Genomic DNA, 20986 nt, shown 5'->3' with positions numbered 1-20986 from the left:
AGTGTTTCCTGTCGTAAAGTACTTAAACGGCACACAAATGGTCTCCTTTCCCAAATGCCACGGGCGCTCGACCTCAACAGTCCGTGTGTTTGACGTGGGACTCTCGAGTGCACGGTGGCCGCGTTTAGGCTAAAATATCAGACGCGGGGCCAGACCCAGCTTCATGCTTTAGAAGTTTAGAGGCTCCGTCAGCCAAGGGCTTAGGATTTGTAGGCACCCCCCCCCCCCCCCAAATATGTACCGTTTTATGTTGGTTGAAAGGCAATAAAGTAGCGCTATGATAAATCCTACAGTGTAATTACGTTATTAAACCAAGAGCCTCACTTGTGTTATTACCACCAGTGATATGCCAAAATTGTAATGTTTTTTTGTCATTTTTTATTACCTTTAGGTTTGCTATTCCTATATCATGTGTATAAATAAATACAATTCGAATCAAAATAGCCATCTTGGATGGGTGTGGTGGTACAATCAGTGTAAAGAAGTGAACCCACAAAGCGGGCCCTCGACACTAGAACAAGCCCAAGGCCTCTCTCCAACTTAATCCGGCCCTGAGCTGGTGGCTGAGTGGCTGCTATTGATGGTGACTGCACCGCGGAAGCTGGGACGTGCCAGATAAATACTAGGCTTGCTGCCACGTCTCCTTCTCAAGATCCTAGTGCAAATGATAATTGTATATTCAACTAAGTCATAAAGTAAATAAACAGGCGATTGTGTAGACGTACAAGTTTATTGTTGCACGCAAAACTGTAGATAGTGCATCAACGATGTGATAGCCATTTTTTAAATATCAGGCATCAAGCTTACCCGGGAGATTAAAGGATGCAAGCTGGGCTTTGCAATGGAGCAGTAGGGGCCCTTTAGGAATTGCATTATTAGTGCCACGGATAACACTAAACAGGCCCCAATTTACAGCCCCCTCTCCCAGTTTATCCCAGCATATATATGTCAATTGCCTAATCACGCGTTAGCTCCAGGCCGCCTGGATGTACCTCCTCCACCACCTATTTTTTTTACTTCAGCACAGCCCCTCCATTGCTGCCGATATAATCGGCCCTGCACATCTACGGTGCGGTCATTTTTGTTATGCGTTTTGCAACAGAGGGGCGGAGCGGCAGCTCTGTTGTCTGTGCACTGCACTATGCGTTAAATTCCTGGCTGTGGCTACATCAGCGGTGAGTGACATAATCCGAACCCGTTTTTGATTCCCCCACTCCCACCGCCTTTCACCAGCCAGCACTGACCAGCTTGGTGGAGTATGGTTGAAGAAATTTCCATGGCCAATGCAGCATGGGGTGGCCTTCATCCAACCGTGGAATTACAAAATTATTATGATAGAATCAAAAACTGCATTTGCTATGGTTCACCACAGATTACACGCGAAATATCTCATTTGCGAATGGGGACACCTGGGATGAACGAAACGCAAACATTTTAAAGTAAATTCGACATTTAAGCTAGTAAATAAGATTGAAAAAGTACTTTAAAAATATTACGATTGTGAAATGTATTAGGTTGGAAAGCACAACTTGGAATAACTTTTGGTTTCTTTTACACTTTGTTTTGCGTCTCCTCCATTGTTTTCGTTTGTCATTTCCCGAGTTCACCCAGCGGGCCACTAAGTTTGTTGGCAAAACATCATCAAGATTAGCTGTTTTAAATTTGCATCGGAATTTACAAAGCCCTGCCAAGGCTGGGGATGGCACCACCGGGCGTGCAGCGTTGCCACGTTGGATCTCCATCTGCTCATCAAAACGGGCAGCACAAGCAGAAGAGGTTCTCACAGATTCCCATCAGCATTCCACAGAAGATCAAACCCGTCTCTGACTCGGTTAAAAAACGCGGTTTACGGCAGCGCTTGAACCCGGAGATCATCGCGAATGTTCACAAATAGGCAGGAGGACTACCTCGAAGGGTCTGTGCGAGGACGCAGGTGACTCCCCTTCTCCGAGTATCCTGGATAAATAAGTAAAGTATTATTATTATTATTGATGAGGGTTATCGTATTCACTGAATATATAATTAGATGTGTGTCCCCCCCCCTCCTTTAACTTAAAGGTGTGTGTTACCAAATTTGTTTAACTTTATTCACACTGGGTACAAGTTTGGGGTGCGTCTTACTTTCTGGAGTTGTATTCTGCTCTGGAGAATACGGTACTGCATTTCTGGATTGGACCAAAGGTGATAAGAATTTTGCAAAATATGGCGATGGGAGGCAATTCTGAGGTGGAGCAGTGCGACGATGTAAGAAGCAGAACGGGGCAGCGTTTTCATCTGCAGTGTGGTGGTTGAACAAAGTGTGGATGAGATGAAATAGTGGGCCTGGTAGATCGAGTCCTCAAGCTCGGTGGAGGGTTCAATGAGTGAAGTTCATGGGGAAAGTAACCATGGCAGTAGCAATACAAGAGTGATTAGGTAGCAACTGACCATCGGTAAGCCATGGCCCTGAAGCTACAATATCTACTCGCTTGTGATGAAAATATGTTGCTTGTGAAATGCCACTTTTAAATGTCCTTTAAACACGTGGAAGCATCGTAAACAAGTGTGTTATGCTGAGATTTCTGGATTGTTCAATATTTTTACATTTCCTCAATTTTAGAAACTAATAGGCCAAACCTTATTTCTGTGAAAGGCTATTATGTGAAAGGCTTTGCTGGCCTTTTAAAAATGTACACCCTAATTTTATATCCCAGAAATTATGTGCGTGGGCTTAAATATATTCCTTTTGAAAGTCATTATTGTCAACAAGTTAAAAGCCTTGTACTGTGTCTGCAGAAATGCAACACAAGATAAGACTGTGCTGTTGAAAATGCTTGAATTGTTTTGTGTGCGAATGCAGGGATGTGTGGTGGGATTCCTCTTGTGGTTTTGTTCCCACAAAGCAAGCCTGTCATGCATTTGGATTTGCCTTCTGGACATGGTGTGGCTATTCAGGGTTAACGACCACAAGGACTCAACATGGCATAGGAAGGTGAAGTTAAAGCTGTTACCACCACATGACTATCACCACTATCAACAGCACTTGTTATGCCGCTCCATTACTACGATTACTGGTCATGACAATTAGTAATAATGATTAAATTCAAGAAATATTCCCAGTTTGGTAGGATATGACATACATTCCATTTTTTGTAGATCGTTCCACGTTCAGTACAAAAAGCAGTTCCCACAAAGCCCAGGTAAATGAAGGAATACTAATAAAATCTTCCAGAATCATACTTGCTATACTGCTGCATCCAAGTGCCTCCTTACTCTTGCGTGCGAGTGTTTCATACAAGATCCACCATATCTGCGCTATTCACCAATCCTGTGTCTGAGTTGCTGGATTATAGGCGTACACTTATTTCCACCAATCTCTCTTTTTGAGTTCTCAAACATCTGACAGTTGGCGGACCTATTAAGTGTGTTGGGGTGGTGAAACTGCACTGCAGCGCACGGGCTGGACGGGGTCCAGGCGATAGGCCATGAAGTGCACAGAATTTGGGGCAGGGGGGCTCCATTTCAGTCCTAGCACCTTCGCCATTGATCAGGCACGCCTGATTGGCGAAGGCTGTTAGAATGCCTTTTTATTCTCTTGCAGACAAGGCCAGAGACAAAATAAGAAAAAAAATAGTCATAGATCATGCCAAAAAACATTTCCCAATATAGGGTCATCTGTGCTGTGTGGCTAACATAAACAGTGGGAGCCCCTTTATAATTTTGAAAATCCTAGTGGAAAGACAGAAGAGATTTAGACAAGAGTTACAGATGTTGTGGTGCCGCCGCAGCGGAGCCGCTCCGTCGGGGCCGTACCCACCGCCGTGACGCCGCCACCGGTGCCTCGGATTCCCCGCCACTCTCCCGAGGCCGGTGCTCTCTCAGACGTCCGCTTGTGGTGCCGCCGCAGCGGAGCCGCTCCGTCGGGGCCGTACCCACCGCCGTGACGCCGCCACCGGGGAGTGACGACGCCGACGCGGCACGCCCTCACTGCCCCCCCCCCCCCCCGCATGAATGCACGCACGCCCCACACACGCACGCCCCACACACGCACGCCCCACACACGCACGCCCCACACACGCACGCCCCACACACGCACGCCCCACACACGCACGCCCCACACACGCACGCCCCACACACGCACGCCCCACACACGCACGCCCCACACACGCACGCCCCACACACGCACGCCCCACACACGCACGCCCCACACACGCACGCCCCACACACGCATGCCCCACATAGGGCCCGCGGGGTGGGTCACCTGGCCGACGGGTTTTCGTCCAGAAGCCCCTAATGGGATCAAGCTTCGTGGTTTCCTGCGGCCGGGGAATTGGGCGACCTACCCCCGAGGCTGACCAGCACCGCGGCGCCGTGACCTGATATTATAATGGCATGGTTACGGCAGGGGCGGTAAAGCCACCGGGGAAGAGATCACACACACACACACAGCACGGGTCAGTGGACTGGTAGCGGGAAACCAGAGAGCGGACGTCCAAGAAACCACTGCGGTGACGTCACCAGAGCGGTGATCCGAGGGCGGGAAAACCCAGACATCTGATTGGACATTGGAGTACGGGGTGCGGGAACAGCGGGACGCCTTTGTTATAGGTAGGATTAGGGATCCAAATGACAAAGGGACAGGAATATCCCAGCCTCTGATTGGACAGGGAGGCATGGGCGCAGGAACAACTGAATGCCTTTTATTATAGGTGGGATTATAGATCCGAATATCAAAGGGCACAGGTGCACGGGTGCGTGCACCGCGGAATGCCTTTGTGGTAGGGAGGATAAAATGAAGAGGATTGAGGCAGTAAAGATAGTTCTTCCAGTCATCGAAGTCCACGGAGCATTGGAGCCGGCCATTCGGATCGTCCGTGTGACGAGTTTCAGCGCAGCCAGGCACGATCTTCTACGGAGACGACCCACAGCATCGCCATTCTACAACTTCCAGCGCATCAGAGTGGAAGTAAGCGCAAGTAAAAGAGAGAGGTAAGTTTGGGCTATTTAATCGAGGGTAGAAAGCGGAGCGATAGGCAGGATAAGTTGAATCTAGGATCCTCGAAGGATAGGCTAGCGTCTACTGACCCACGCAAACCCACGTAGTTTAGCGGGTTACTCGCGGTGAATAAAATAGCTAGTAGGGGGATAAACTGTGTCGTGTGGTTTTTGTGAGTGTGAAGAGGAGGGTGGAGTGTCTTGCGTTCGCGTGCACGTGCGGTTGTTAACAACGAGGCGGAGCGCTTAGCGTGCGCGTGCCTACGCGGCTGTTTACGGGAGTGCTTAGCGCGCGCGTACCTGTGCGACTCTTTTGCGGTCGCGTGCATGCGCGGTTGTCTATAGCGAGGTAGAGAGCTAAGCGCCTGGTGTGCGCGTATACGCGCGGCTGTTTAAACGGCCCTTTAAATCGGAGCGGAGTGACTCCCTCCAATCAGCGGCGCGCGCACGGCAGACGCCCCCTGCCCTCTCACCCCCGACCCCAACTCCCTCGCGTGTGATTGGTGAACGGGGCTGGGCAGGTAGCGGCGTCGGGTTTGTTATTGCCTGGGCGCGTAGAGCGTGTGTGTGAGGGAGTCACGCGTCGGCGCACCGTACCCGTTTGTTCACGTGCGGGACTGAGTCTTGCTTTGCGAGCACGCTCACTGTGGCATGCCGCCACTGAATCCGCGTAGCGCATCGTAAACGCAAAGCCGTCTGCCTCACCAATTGAAACATGCCTACGCGGGCGGCCGCAAAGTCGGGGGCGCAAGGGGGCGAAGAATTGGGGGTCGGTAGCCCGGACCCCACAGAACAGCCAGGGGGGGTAGTGGGACGAATGTAACGGGGGAGTCGGGGGACAACGGCCCCAACAATTCGGTGATGGCGGGGGACGGTAGCCCCCACAATGTCGTGAGATAAGAGAAATCGTAGAGAAAAAATAGAAATGCATTGAGATGAGAGGAGAGATTCGTGTAAGACAGATGTCATAAACGTGACAGATGTAGACACGCTCCAGGGATGTTAGTGAGATGAGAAAAGAGATGCAGATGAGAAAGGGGAGACATTTTACTTGTATGTTTATGTTTCTTAGAATGTAATATTAATGTTGATATGAGCAGCCCTTTTTACGGATCTGTGGCCCTTTGGGTTGCGTGGGGTGCTACGATGTTGCTTGGTTTGTTTTCGCTCTGTGCCATCGCTGGTTCACGCAGGGGTCGTGGCCGGGATTTATACACACAGAATGTAGGCCAGAGCGAGCACGCCTCTTGCGCCAGGATCGCTATCAATTTCTCCCAACCCAAACATTTACAACTGCGCCATTAATGATCATAAAATATATCTGGGATACTCTCAAGTGTGAGCTGTGCATGCACACCGTAATAACAGTCCGTGAAAGTTAAAAGTATACCGTTTTATACATTTTCTTGGTTTAATACAGCATACGGAATCAACATGGAATGTGTAAAGCGTATCACCGAGATAGAAAATGCTAATGAAATAAAGTTAATTGATATGCTGAAACATACGATTCACTTCAGAGAGTGGATTCTGGAATATTTCAATGACAGGGAAATATAACATTCAATGAGAAAGCGTCTGTCCATGCTTCGAATTGCTGCAGATATTTTGTGTGCGTGCATTTTTACTCCCTTTGTTTGATTTTATTTAGCTCGAGATAACTCGCTCTTGCCAAACCCTCTCAAATTACAAACAACAGTTTCAACATTGACCATTTAATAATTTCTGACTGCAACAAGGGTGGGCCCGGTACCGCAAGGCGCTGTGAACCCGGCGGCACGAATGTGATTCCCAGCGAGTGATATTGGAACCGGTCCAGGATTCCTCCTTCACCAAACCCGTATTGCCCAGCATGGTGAAGTATGGTCAACCAAACTCTACAATTGACACAGCGTGAGAGGAAAAGGAGGCTTTATCCAACACTGTATTGTCAATGGGTTTGGTTTAAGTGACAACGAATTTAGCAACCACACCTGCCGAGATAACTACTTCCCTAAGGCAGCTGAAGCTACTTTTGCAATGGGTTTAATATTTCATTTAATGATTTTTTCCCCCCAGGTCACTGGTGGCACGTGACAAGTAGCTAAAGCCCCAGCGAAAGGCTTGCCAAGACGTAGCCGATGACCGGGGCAGATCTGCCTAAGATTAAGCCATGCCCTTTGCAAACACCCTCATCAAAAATAGCGCTTCGTGACTCTGCGAGCCAGACAGCAGATCTGGTGAAGGTAACATCTCGTTCGTGACTCTGCGAGCCAGACAGCAGATCTGGTGAAGGTAACATCTTGTTCGTGACTCTGCGAGCCAGACAGCAGATCTGGTGAAGGTAACATCTTGTTCGTGACTCTGCGAGCCAGACAGCAGATCTGAAGGTAACATCTCGTTCGTGACTCTGCCCCCTTTGAGATCCCGTGCATGGGTTCTGTCGGTCTTTTTTTACCGCCTGTTTCCATAAAGGTATGCGAGTACGTTGTGTACACGTTACCCAGGTGCATGCAACAATATCAGTGGCATCAGAGCACCCAGCTGTGTTGCCGTGATGAGATATGTAGCGATCGGTTCAGCCCCATCACATCGGCGCTGCCGGACGTGGTTGCTGAGCATCCTTCTAACCTCCTGATGCTAATGGCTCCGTCCAACCCCCCCCCCCCCCCCCCCAACTTCCTAAACCTCTGAATCATCATTCAAGTCAAAAGATGTTAAAACAAAAATTAGTGCATTTAAGCGATGGACGTCGCAGCTTTAACTCCGATGCTCAGCTTAACGCAAAATAGACAAAAGCAGACGGGGGGGAGCGTTACACATTCTGTGTATCATTTAACGATTGTTTCATGTCTTGTTTATGGTCGACTCCGCCGTGACCCTCCAACCCCCCACCCTGGAAGCACGGTCGCGCTGCAGGGTTGACTCGCTGGTGTCAAGGAACTTGCCTATGTCGAGGTATCACCGTGGCATCACGCATGGTGATTCGTACAACAATTTTCAGCCTTGCCGTATCATATTATTTGGTTCTTTCGGTAAAGTCACGTAGGTAGAAAAATAAAATAAAGCATAAATAATCCAGCAGTGGAACTGCTGGATTATTTTTTCCGCCTGAGGACGATTGCTGGTGTTACGATCGAAACGTCGTGATGTATTATTTTTTTGTTTTATTTTATTTTTATACCTACCTACGTGACTTTACCGAAAGAACCAAAGAGTATGGATTCCTGCAGTCACGAAAGCTTCAAATCTAGATTTGCTGTATCAGTCAATTCCACCAACTGAACGTTCTGCCGTAAGTCACTTCCCAATGTAACATTTGCCCTCTCTTACACGCACATATATTGCATTGTTTTTCAAGTACAACCACATTATCTTGTACCTGCGATGAAAAATACCGTTCAGAAGGTCACATAGCTGACAATGTATATGCACAAACAAGTAATGTGAAACGTTGGCAATTTTACATACAATATATAAATTGCTTTATATAATAATACATCTTGTAAATATGAATCAAAGGCTACATTAGTGGACAGTGCTGCAAAATCCATTGTTGTACTATACTTGTATGCCCCCCCCCCCCCTTAACTTGCGTGAAGTATGGTCAAATAATCCTCCACGACTCCCACGGCACCAGGAAGGGCCTTACACAGCAGTGACACCACACACAGGCTATACACGCACATGTGAGCGCAGTTGTGGAATATAACATATGAGATTCCGGATTATTAATGGCCGGGTCAAATAAAGGCACATTCAAGGCACTGGAAGAAATTAAACTTTGGGTGTTTTTTGTTCTGTAATAAAACTGTTTCCCTGCGGTTGGGTGCATATTCTCTGCTAAACGTGGCGAGTGTTGCAGAGGAAAGGTCAACTCTGCTCGTGGCTTGGCGTTTGCGTGTCGGTCATCCGGCCATCCAGATGAGCAGCGAGATGACGAAGGTGATGATAGCGAAGAGAAGGGACGCTCCGCAGTAGAAGGTCAGGGAGAGGCCCAGGGTGGCCCCCACAAAGACGCTGCGCTTGTCCCTCACGCACCTCTTGAGGAACGAGCAGAACTGCACCAAGACGTTGACAGACGAAGGCTAAGAGGAACAGTCCTTACACCCCCTCCCCCCACCTGCATCATGTCCACCACCCTGGTGGACTGTGATGACATACACTACAAAACTCATTGTGTTGCAGGGACGTATCAACAATCCTCCTTTCTGTATTTCCAGATACAAAAACAACATTTATAAGACTGCTATTATATGAACATTTTAACATATATGAAGGGTTAATTTGACTTCTAAAATCACACGAATGCAACTGTTTATTTTTAATGTGTAATACATACAAGGATTCATCGTTCAGTCTCTTGGGGACAAGGTGGATTAGTGGCATAGCTATCGAGTGTGCAGGGAGTGCAATTGCACCAGGGCCCACGTGGATTGTACTGGAGGCACCAGACTATGAAGAATGGAATAATTGGGACAGAGCTCATGCCAACTACACTACGCCAATGAAAAAAAAGTATTTGTGAGAGATCACCTATTATGAAATGCGGGGCGATTGACATGTAAACAAGCAATCAGAGCACATTAAAATTTTAATATAGAAGTACAACACGATAAAAAAGGCTGTTCAAACGCTTTTGTTTACTCTTACAATAGCATTAAACTACTGGCAAATGCAACCGTACAGGTGGAATCAAATTACGTTTGGAGTGGAGCTGTGGAATTGACACTCAGCTCCCGAGAAGCACTGCCAGTACAAGAGCATCCGGAAATGAAGCTACATCCACGAGGTGTCAATTCTCGGCAATGGGTGAAAATACACTAATTGTCGGCTAACAGTACGGTTATTGATGGTAGCTTTATTAGGCAACAATGTTAGTAGTTCATCGGGTCAATTCCATTCATACCCCCCCCCCCCCGCGGTGTGTGCCAGCGTGATTACGATCATTGGTGTTAATTGATTAACACGCAGCTGTGCGCTAATTAATTATCAGCATGGTACGGCCTTGTTTGCTATTCACTCGTTCTTCGAGTTACTGGGTGACGGTGGTTAGCGTGGCACAATGAATCCGGCTCCCCGAGTTCGATTACCGAGGACCTGGGCATCCCCTCTCCACGAATTAGCAACGACCAGCGCGGTGAAGTATGGCCAAAAAAAAACCATGATGATTCCATAGCGTGAAGAGGCTTTCGGCCAACAGTAGATTGATAAAGGGCTGTGCATTATTTATTATAACATCATCCGGCAACGCATATTTACACATTTCACACTCGCTCTGATGTGCTGGGTGCTTCAACACAATATGTACGCGTGATTGCGAGCGTGCATTGATGTCTGTAAATGCACGGTAACGGAGCGTAGGTGATGATGACAATTGATGGTGATGATAGTGGTGGTGGTGATGAAATGATAGGCGGGTAGGTAAGTTTAATACATTTGTAACCAGGTGAGGATCCACGCGGTTACATTCTCCTCTGCTGACCCCTCAAGTCTGGAACTCTTGTTGCATATATGAACCTCTTTCGCACCGTACGCACAAGCCATCCGTGCTTCTCCGGTTTAATTCCACGGCCGGGCTTCTTCCTACGAATTCCTGTCTCCCTGGCCTATGCCTCGATTGCCTCTTAAATATACACGCAGTACATCTGTAAATTGTGTCATCAGTAAATTGTGTACGGAGTTTATGAGATGCGGTTTCGTTTAGACCTGGGGTCGGCAAGCAAAACAACAAGAACAAGAGCCATTGTTTCGCAATTTGATAACCCCCCCCCACGCCTCTATTTCAAGAGCCGCAATGCATGCGAACACGAGACGGTGGTCCTTAATAAGTAATAATGTCAACAAGAAGCAGTCCTTCAAGAACCGCATGAGGTGCCGGAGCCCCAGTCGGTTTTGTATACGCCGTGTACATATGTATGGTATGTAAGACGCTGTAGACATACCAACGATGACTTTGTTCGGCTACTCGTGTTTACCGGGGGCTGGTGGTTTAACGATCGCAGAATCGGAAGAACTCCGCCTCCCGCCACTGGAGTGGATCGGACCAGTGCGGGGGACGCATCGCGAACGCCTGCGCTCGCTCGCTCGCTCTCTCTCTCTCCGTACCTCCTCGGTCTGCTCGCTCCACGCGTCGCCGTAGCGGCAGTGCGTGGCGAAGTGCTCGCAGTTGTTCCACAGCAGCGAGTAGACGGTGTCCCCCGAGTAGCTCTCGGCCCTCCTGGCCGCCACCTCCCCGGGCAGGGAGGCGCGTCGGCGCGCCCCCGCGGGCTCGTGGGCGAGCCGGTCGGCCGCGTTCACGAGCACCTGGGGCGCCCCGTACACGAAGTCGGCCACTGAGTCGACCCTGACGGTGCCGCGGCGAGCCACGGAGCCCAGGATGAGCCGAGTGTTGGTCACCACCTTGCACAGGAGCTGCTGGTCGCTGGTGAGCAGGGGCAGGATGTCGGGCAAGAAGTGCGCAACTCGGTCATCCCCCAGGTAGATGCCGAAGTGCGTGAAGAGGGTGCGGGGTACCTCCAGCAGATCGCCGCGATTGTAGGAGGAGGCCGGCTCGGTTCTGGGGCGGTTCGAACGGGTCCCGGCCCCTACCGTGAACGAGGAGGTGGTGGTGGCGGCGGTGGTGGTGGTGGTGGAGGCCGCCGAGGTGGTTAAGGAGGAGGACCTGGGCCACGTGTCCCCGTCGAGACGTTTCACGTGCAGGGCCCCGCGCAGCGCGCAGTGCACGGCAGGAGGATCCCCTCCTCGTTCTTTCTTGCGGATCACCCCAGCTGCCGCTGCTGACAACGCGGGCGAGGCGCCCATGGAGGAGTGCACGCCCGCGATCATATCACGGCTGGCGTGCGCCCTCCTGGATACGATGAGTCCGCCTGGTTCGGTTCGAGTTCGATTAGTGTTGTCTCCCCACCGCACCCAGGTGGAGTAAAGCGGAAGAGACTTTGTCGACTTGCGCAAACAAATGTGCGGCGTTGCCTTTACACCATGACCCGTGTCTTTCTCCCCACTCTGGAGCTTATCGGGCGGGCGAAATTTGGACGGATACGACAAATCTGGCCGCCGAACGAGATTTTCGTGGTGGAATTCAACTCATTGGCTTTAATGAGCGCAATCATAATGAGGTGCCTGTGTAAGTCTGTGCCGCCGCCGCCGCGTTTATAACGGCACAAGGCGAGGAGCGTGTGCCGTTAACGCGACTGGGCTCTGGGGTGGCTGTGGGATTATTGGGGCTGGGGGGGGGATGTTCGAGAGTGTACGCGCGGGATGGATGGCAGCCGCTGGGGAGGGTGGCCCTGCTCATGTGGTGGGGGTGGGTCCTGGGTGACCGGGGGACACCGCGAGAAATCGAGGCGGGTGGGAGCGAGTGACACGTGACCCACGTAATCGCAACCAGCCACCACTATCGCCATCGACCGTCACCTATCGATCATCGTTCGTTAGGCATCATCTTTTACTTTATCCGATTCCCTTCCACTTGTGTTTAACAACAAAGACAAAGATCCCACCCTTATAGCCGTAACCGACTGCAGGGGAAAGTGCTGTTAGCGAGCACCTTTAAATGCCGGCACGGCGCACGAGGGCGTCGGTGGCCAACACCACGCCCGGCCGTCTTTGTCTCCCCAGTGGCGATGTTTACACATCGCACCGGGTACTAATTTGAGGCCGAGTCGATCTAGGGGAGGCCCAGGACCGGTTCAGATAATCGTTAACAACACACACACAAAGACGTCCGTTGCGTGCGCAAAGATGTGCATTGCCTTGTACGCAACATGCAAAACTGCCACTTTTTCTAGTTTTTCGACAGGGCTTTTTAAATTTCGATTTAAAGCTTTCGTGACTGCAAGGATTCATCTTCTTTGGTTCTTTCGGTAAAGTCACGTAGAATGAGAATAAAATAATAAATTGATAAAATAAAATAACGCAATAATATTCTCACGACGTTTCGGCCACAACACAAGCGGCCTTCATCAGGTGAAGGGACGAGACTGTCTGGTAGGACAGCGCTGGAGTGAAAAGCCACGCTCAGATCACGACCTTTAAGCTGTGTGAGAAGAAACAAAGCGCCTTGACAAAGGAATTAGCATATAATTTAGCATTGAAATGGCTGAGTGATTAGCTTGTGACTGGTCACAGAAATGGCTATGTTAAAGTTAAAGCATACACATCCGCAGAGGCACCCCTTGACATCATGTCCAGAATGTATTTTTTTTGTTTAAACCAAATCTATATGTAGCAGTTATCGAGTGTGCAACCAGTAACAACTGCACCGGGCCCCACGGGGAGGTGGGCATATCATTCCTAACCACCAAGGCCCACGCCAACCATGCCTCGCCACTGAATAGGTGTGAATATATGTGCCAGTACCTGATACGCACACACACACACACGGGGGAGAATTGTTCATTTGGACAATAAGCCACGACGTGTGGCGTTTGAGAACGGCGTGTCTGTAATAATTATTATCGTGTGAAGCCATTACTAGTGTCGCACACGAAGCACATTGCTATTCTCTATCCAAGAAAGATTCGCCGTGAATTCTGTAGTTTTTTTTTCTTTAAAGAGGGTCCTGCTTCAGCATGTTTGGTCAACCCCCTTGCTGAGTGTTTGGTTACGTGGGAGGAAACTGGAGTACTTGGTGGGTGGGGGGGGGGGAAGAACACCCCAAGCATTTGATGGGGAACAGGATTTAAATCCCAGCACAAATAGATTAAACCCACAGACTGACCAAATTCAGTGAGTTGAGCAGATGTATCTGCAGAGTACACCCACTGCTGCACTGCCATGTGCTGCCAACTCGCAGCTCTTGCAGTGTACGCCTACACAAGTTAGCAAGCCCTGAGGATCAATAATGCACATGTCTGTTCTGTTATTCTGTGATGATGGGGGTTTTCTCGTGAGATTTCGTTACTGTTGGAATTGGCTAAGCTAATGGGGGCTCCACATACACGACTCCCAGAGGCAGACTTCTGCAGAAGTGAGCATTGGTGACTATACTGCACTGCTGATGAGTCCGAATGAGCATGACACCGATCCACAGTTGCCTATCACTGCATCTCCGTTGCTGTCAGTTGGTCAAATTTGTTCACATTTATTTTGTTGCTGATCTCAGACAAGAGAGAGTGCACTTCTTTAGGAAATGTTGATCGATTTTTTTGTCGTTTTAGATGTACATTGGGGCCGTGTGCTTTTTACGCATTGTTTTGAAATCATTCAAGCGCGTCTTTAAGCATGTTCGAAAATCCTGCTTGGCTTCCGAGACGTTACCAGATTGGATGCATTCAGTGTGGTTTGGTCGTTGGGCACTCCGATTGTATTTAAATCTGAGGTGAGAGGACGTATATTATGAATTCATAGTTCATATCTGTCAACCCATATTGTTTCCCTCGTATCCTGATACAGCGGAATTGAGTTTTCAGGTTCATATGGCATACAGCCGTTTCAATGCGGGCAAAATGTTTTATTATCTATTTGTGTTTCTTTCTTGTGATGGGACTTTGTGGGATGAACGTTGAGATTTATCAGGGCACGGGCTGGCCAATAAGGTCTGAATTGGTCTGTAATAAGGTAGGCACTGATAAGTGGTTGACAGGTTTGATAGTTTCCTATAACCCCTCGGCATGCTACCAGACACTAACCACGTGCTCGGTCAGGAAGGTGGCAGCTGCCTCAGTTGTGTGAGTCTCGTGCAACACCCGCTACTGACACATAAACTCTCCCTCCCCACATCTGAGAGCAAATGCATACAGCAAAGCCAAGTTATAATGATAATAAACATAATTGTTGATTATTACATCGGCTATTTTATGTACATAATGTCCACATTGTCCTGTTAAACCTAGGTTACCAAAGTTTGTATTTTGGTCTACCCATGTTGGTTGTTTTTACGGATAAATACAAGTTAATCCATTTATAGATACCACGCCACAGCAGTACAGTATGGAGAACATTTTAATATTTTGATTAAGGGTTGTTAAGCATGGCCTCCAGTGCAAGCGGCACATTGTTCGCAGTTGTCGGAATGTTTAGTTTACAATTGTCATTGAACTTGTGTCAGATTTTGCAATACATTTCGTGAGGACATTAGTTTCCTTTCATGGTGACGCGTGTTCCCGTTTCCCGTGTGTCTGCGTGTGTCAGAGTGAATTTCCCACCCAGACCACCACCACCTTCCTTGTATGTTCACGTGTAAGATACGGGAGCCACCGCTCTCATAATATTCATCACCTGTTGAAAGGATGGTAATTATAAATCAATGGGGTATATATAAATGGGTCGCCATGCATACTCTGTATATATCCTTTATTCAATTGACCAACATTCTCCCCGTGTAACCATTTCCTTGTTCTAGATGTCTCACTCTCCACTCAGGAGCACCTTGGAGCTGAAGTGAACGGAGTGCTGATCTAAATTTCGATTTAAAGCTTTCGTGACTGCAAGGATTCATCTTCTTTGGTCCTTTCAGTAAAGTCACGTAGAATGAGAATAAAATAATAAATTGATAAACAGGCGAATTTAGCATTGAAATATTTCAATGCTAAATTCTCCTGTTTGATTTGTACTTGGTGCCTTGGTGAATGTATATGCTCTGACTTTAACATAGCTATTTCTGTGACCAGTTACAAGCTAATCACTCAGCTATTTCAATGCTAAATTATATGCTAATTCCTTTGTCAAGGGGTGCCTCTGCGGATGTGTATACTTTAACTTAGCTATTTCAATTCTAAATTCTATGCTAATTCCTTTGTCAAGGGGTGCCTTTGCGGATATGTATGCTTTAACTTTAACATAGCAATTTCTGTGACCAGTCACAAGCTAATCACTCAGCCATTTCAATGCTAAATTATATGCTAATTCCTTTGTCAAGGCGCTTTGTTTCTTCTCACACAGCTTAAAAGGTCGTGATCTGAGCGCGGCTTTTTCACTCCAGCGCTGTCCTCCAGACAGTCTCGTCCCCTTCACCTGATGAAGGCCGCTTGTGTTGTGGCCGAAACGTCGTGATAATATTGTGTTATTTTATTTTATCAATTTATTTTATTCTCATTCTACGTGACTTTACCGAAAGAACCAAAGAAGAGGAGTGCTGATCATTCACGGATTTGTGAGGACCTTCCACCAGCACTGCACACTGAACGTATGCATTGAATGCGGGATACAGTACAGTACTATCTCCCGCACCGTGGGGTATATATACACGGCTCACACTGCATAATGTCAAATAGAACCAAGATGTCACGCAGGATGTAGGATTGTCCTTTACTATGAGCACGATGGTGACACGCACTCATTCTCGGGATAAGTCAAGTCGATTTATTTCGGATCGGGCCCATTTCAGCTAAGAAGCTCTTTTTCAACGGCGATCCGGCCAAAAGTCAAAGATTGTAACAAAATGAAAACGAAGATTATAATTTGAAGTTTTTTTTATCGCGTTTTTGTTCTTGTAAAGTTATTCCAATCGGCATAAAGTCAAGAGAAAAAAAAAAACATCCGTACCGAGCTCCCGCAGAGCGCTGAGTCGCCCTGTGTTGGCCCGTGGATGGAGATTTCACAGAACTCTTTGCAACACAGACATGTTAATCGCACCGCCGTTAAAACAAAATTTCACATTTTTGAGAGCTTGTAATGTTAGATAAAGCTTGTGACAAATCGAATGTGATTTTTTTTTCCCGTTAAGTCATTGGGTAACCAGACTGACACAATTAACTTGCTGCACTGGAGCACCCAGATTAATAATGGATGGCTGCCCAGAAGCAAGCTCGGGATTGCAGTTATGCTGGCTCAGTTCCTGTGAACTCTGAGCTGCTCCGCCATCTCCGAGGCTTGTAATTTTGTTTGTGCTGCAGTAGCAACTGTTTGGAGTATCTCTGGGACTTTTTTATGCCAGTATTAAGATGCTAAAAAAGAAAAGGCTTTGGTCCTTTTTTGGCAATAATACAGGGAGTGTTCAGATGTTCAAACATCAAATAGGCACCTATTGGTAGGCATTATCAAGTCTGCATTAACGCACAAAATATGCTCTCTCTGATGTAAGCCAATCAGTTTCAAAGACGATGCATAAATTATTATCAAAGCAAGTATGTGTGGTTAATGAAAGCTTGATGCCTTGTAATTGGTCGCTATTTGGTGTTTGGAGTACTTTGTGTTTCGTGGTCATGCTATTAATCATATATTAAAAAGTATATCGTTCGTTTCTCACTCCGCTTGTCCTGGTGAGGGTCGCGGCAGCATGTTGAGTAGGGTGGTCCAGACCTCCCTTTCCCTGGCGACAGACTCTAGCTCTTCCTCGGGAATTCCCAGGTGTCCCAAGGCCAGCCGAGCGACATAGTCCTGCCCAGTGGGATGTGCCCGGTGGAGTTCCAGGTGGAGTCGATCGGGGGGCATCCTTACCAGATGCCCGAAAACACCTCAACTGGCTCCTATCGATCTGGAGGAGCAGCGACTCGACTCTGAGGCTCTCCCGGATTACCGAGCTCCTCACCCGATCACGGAGAGTGAGCCCGGGAACCCTGCAGAGAAACCTCATTTTGGCCCCTTGTGCCCACGACCCCCATCCTTTAAGTCATTACCCAAAGCACATGGCCATAGGTGAGGGTGGGAACATAGATCGATCTGTAAACCGAGAGCTTCATTTGAGAACTCATCTCCCGCTTCAATACCACGGAATGGTACAGCGCCCACATCACTCTGGATGCAACACCGATCCGCTGGCCGATTTCCCGCTCCCACTTACCATCACTCGCAAAAGAGACCCTGAGGTACTTAAACTGCTCTCCTAGGGGTAGCTGTCCCCCCCCCCCCCTCACCTGGAAAGCACACTCCACTGTCCCCCAGGGGTGAACCATGACCTCAGATTTGGAGGCACTGATCCTCATCCCCAGCTGTTTCACACTCGGCATCAAACCGTTTAAGTGCACGCTGGGGATCGCAGACTGACGAGGCAAAAAGGACGTCGTCTGCAAAAAGCAGCGACCCCACAACCTCAATGCCCCCGTACTGAATACTCTCCATACCTCGGCTGCGCCTTGACATCCTGTCTATGAAAATCACAAACGGGAGTGGAGACAAGACGCACCCTTGGCGGAGTCCAACACCCACAATGAACGACTTTGATTTAACACCAAGAATACGGACGCAACTCTCACTCCGGGAATAGAGGGACCGGATCACGCACAACAGTGGCACCGGTACATCATACTCCCACAGCACCTCCCACAAGACATTACGGGGGACACAGTCATATATATGCTTTCTCCAAGTCTACAATGCAGAGGTAGGCTGGAGAAGCATATGATGCACACTCGAAATGAAGGATGTGGGCAGGTGCTCCAAATCGAGGGCAAACACGTTTATTGTGATAATCTGTAAAATGCAACAGCACGTGGTGTCACACGCAGCAATTCTCAACCGAGTCGCCATTAACCACGTGACTGGTGTAGAGGTCAGGTTACTCAATACAGTTTCCCTTAAACTCAATTCCACTACTGAAAAAAACATCTTTGTCATTAATCATAACCTTTACACTTCACTATTCTAATATTACTTTAATCCTAAGTTGTATGTCTATCCATACCATCCACTTAAATTGATATTGTACACCCATTATCTGTACTGTATATGTACTGTACGTGTACTGTATTTGTCACCATTGTACAACTTACTATACATGTGTGCGATTCTTAATAGCATTGCAAGTAGTCATTACTCTGGGTGCACGGGCATGGTTATAAAGCAAACAGTATTAGGGTTAGAGAATTACCAGTATTATCTACAGCACGTGATCCTTTACAGCGTACAGTGCTAAACCCCCCTCCTATTGAATATATCACAAACTACCAATTCAAAACCAAGCTTGAAGCCTAGAACATTTCTATAGCTATCAAAACAACATTTGGGTCCTTTACCTCTAAAATGCAACAGCACGTGCGTCACAGCAATTCTCAACTGAGTCGCCATTAACCACGTGACTCGTGTAGAGGTCAGGTTGCTCAATAACCCTGCCAGCCACCTACAGGCCCGACTCGGTATCGCATGCTGGCAGACACGCGTGCATTGATGTACCGCACAGCACATAAGGACCTTCACAAAAGCACACTTTACTCCATTGCTGAACGAGGAAATAATTATAAGAGTGGTCCATTCGGAACGTGCCACACATACTCCCACGACCCCCCCCCCCCCCACCACCAAATAGATGTGAGAGGAAAGAGAGCCGGTCCATTGTTTCACGACTCTGATGGCATCCGCATTGTTCCTCCTGAATCTGAGGCTCGACTATCTCCTTAGTTGAGTTCAATGTTACGCCACCCTTACGGAGAACAGCCTGGGCCACGTCCCGTCGACCCCTCCTAAGCCGTCGAATGGTTTACCATGGCCTCTCAAAACTCCTCGCATGCCTGGGCTTTCCATTCAGCGACTGGTGCTGCTGCCACCCTCTTGGCAGGCCGGTACCTCTCAACTGAGTTGGGACACCTCTTTCCGAGCATAGCTTGGAAAGCCTTCTTCACCTTGACAGCTTACATCACCACTGGTGTCAACCAGCAGGTCCTAGGGTTGTGCCATGACAGGCACCAACTGCCTTCAGGTCACAGCTTTTCGCAGCTGCATCGAGAATCGAGGTCATGAATATTGTCCACTCTGACTCAATGTCCACGACCTCCCCTGGAATGTAGGATACATTTTCTGCACTGGGTCTTCCACCAGAAGTTCCCAGAAAACCTGCACTATTTGTTTGGGCCTTCCACGTCTGTGTGGTCAGTGTCCCAAGCGTCGGATCCAACTTACTACCAGGTGGTGATCAGTTGACAGCTCTGCCCCTCTCTTCACCCGAGTGTCCAGAATATCTGGCCTTAGGTTCGATGATAAAACTATAAAGTCAAACATTGACCTTCGGCCCAAGGTGCTTGGGTACCAAGTACACTTATGAACATCCTTGTGTTCGAACATGGTGTTTGTTATTGACATTCCGTGACTAGCGCAGAATTCCAATAACATCTGACCATTCGGGTTCAGATCATGGGGGCCATTCCTCCCAATCATGCCTCTCCAGGTATCTCTATCGTTTCCCACGTGAGCATTGAAGTCGCCCAGTAAGACTATGGAGTAGCTAGGCGGCACTCTAACGAGTACTGCACCCACCATCTCCAAGAAGGCCGAATACTCTGAACTGGTCTTTGGTGCACAAGCACAGACAACAGTCAAGAGTTTTCCTTTATGAGACCGGAAGTCTCATTGAGGTGACCCTCTCATCCACTGGGACAAACTCCAACTGAACAGCATCCAGCCGAGGGCTTTTGAGTATCTCCACACCTGCCCGGGGCCTCTGACCAGGGGTTACTCCGGAATAGGAGAGAGACCACCCCCGATCGAGAAGTTTGGTTCCAGTGCCAATGCTGTGTGTGGAGGTGTTACCGACTATATCTAGTCGGTAATTTTCCACCTCCTCCACCAGCTCTGTCTCCTTCCCCCCCAGTGACGTGGCATTCCATGTCGCAATAACTAGGTGTCCATCGCCAAGGTCCAGTCCATCTGAGACCATCCCTCTCCCTGCCATACTGGCATCGCACCGCCCCTCACCCTTCGTCCTGAGGATGGTGGGCCCACATGACGGCACCCCGCAGACATTTTGGGCTGGGCCCAACCGGGTTACGTGGGTCACCCGGCCACCAGGCGCTTACCGGTGAACACCGCTCCCAGGCTTGGTTCCAAGGGGGGTGTCTCGGTATATCTTGTCCGGGCGAGGTTCTTTGATTTTTATGTTTCAGAACCATTCATGAGGGGCTTTTGTTTGAACCGTTATTTGCCTGGAACCTCCCCCCAGACCTGTTCGCTAAGGGAGACCCTACCAGGCGTACAAGACTCCACCACCACGATAAGGTCACGATTCTTGGTGTATATTCGTCAAATGCAATGTTTTTACGAATTCAAACGATCTATGTGAACATATACACTGCATATTCTTGGTTCTTTCGGTAAAGCCACGTAGAAGGGAAACAATAAAATAATTGTTTTATATTTTTATTATTTTATTGTTTCCTTTCTA

The 20986-nt window shown here is 48.4% G+C and overlaps 1 protein-coding gene across 1 annotated transcript; it reads right to left on the bottom strand.

Annotated features, from left to right (window-relative positions):
- Window positions 1-6346: 6346 nt before the first annotated feature.
- Window positions 6347-12311, bottom strand: LOC116942920 (lecithin retinol acyltransferase). The gene is made up of 2 exons (XM_032955378.2): window positions 11062-12311; window positions 6347-9014 (listed from the first exon to the last, which is right to left on the bottom strand). The coding sequence occupies exons 1-2, from the start codon at window positions 11779-11781 to the stop codon at window positions 8862-8864; spliced, it is 873 nt and encodes a 290-aa protein (XP_032811269.2). The 5' UTR covers window positions 11782-12311; the 3' UTR covers window positions 6347-8861.
- Between the last annotated feature and the right edge of the window lie 8675 nt (window positions 12312-20986).

Source organism: Petromyzon marinus, chromosome 16 (assembly GCF_048934315.1).
Source record: "Petromyzon marinus isolate PM22_M1 ecotype Great Lakes invasive population chromosome 16, UKy_Petmar_22M1.pri1.0, whole genome shotgun sequence".
Taxonomy (NCBI): Eukaryota; Metazoa; Chordata; class Hyperoartia; order Petromyzontiformes; family Petromyzontidae; genus Petromyzon; species Petromyzon marinus.
The sequence above is the reverse complement of the archived record's forward strand: the minus strand, read 5'-3'. Positions and strand labels throughout refer to the sequence as shown.

Excerpts from the sequence above, each read along its gene's own strand:
- LOC116942920 (XM_032955378.2), bottom strand. The coding sequence starts at position 11,781 with ATGATCGCGGGCGTGCACTCCTCCATGGGCGCCTCGCCCGCGTTGTCA. Across the intron at positions 9,015-11,061 it reads GGAGCGAGCAGACCGAGGAG|TTCTGCTCGTTCCTCAAGAG; the intron begins GTACGGAGAGAG and ends GTCTTGGTGCAG.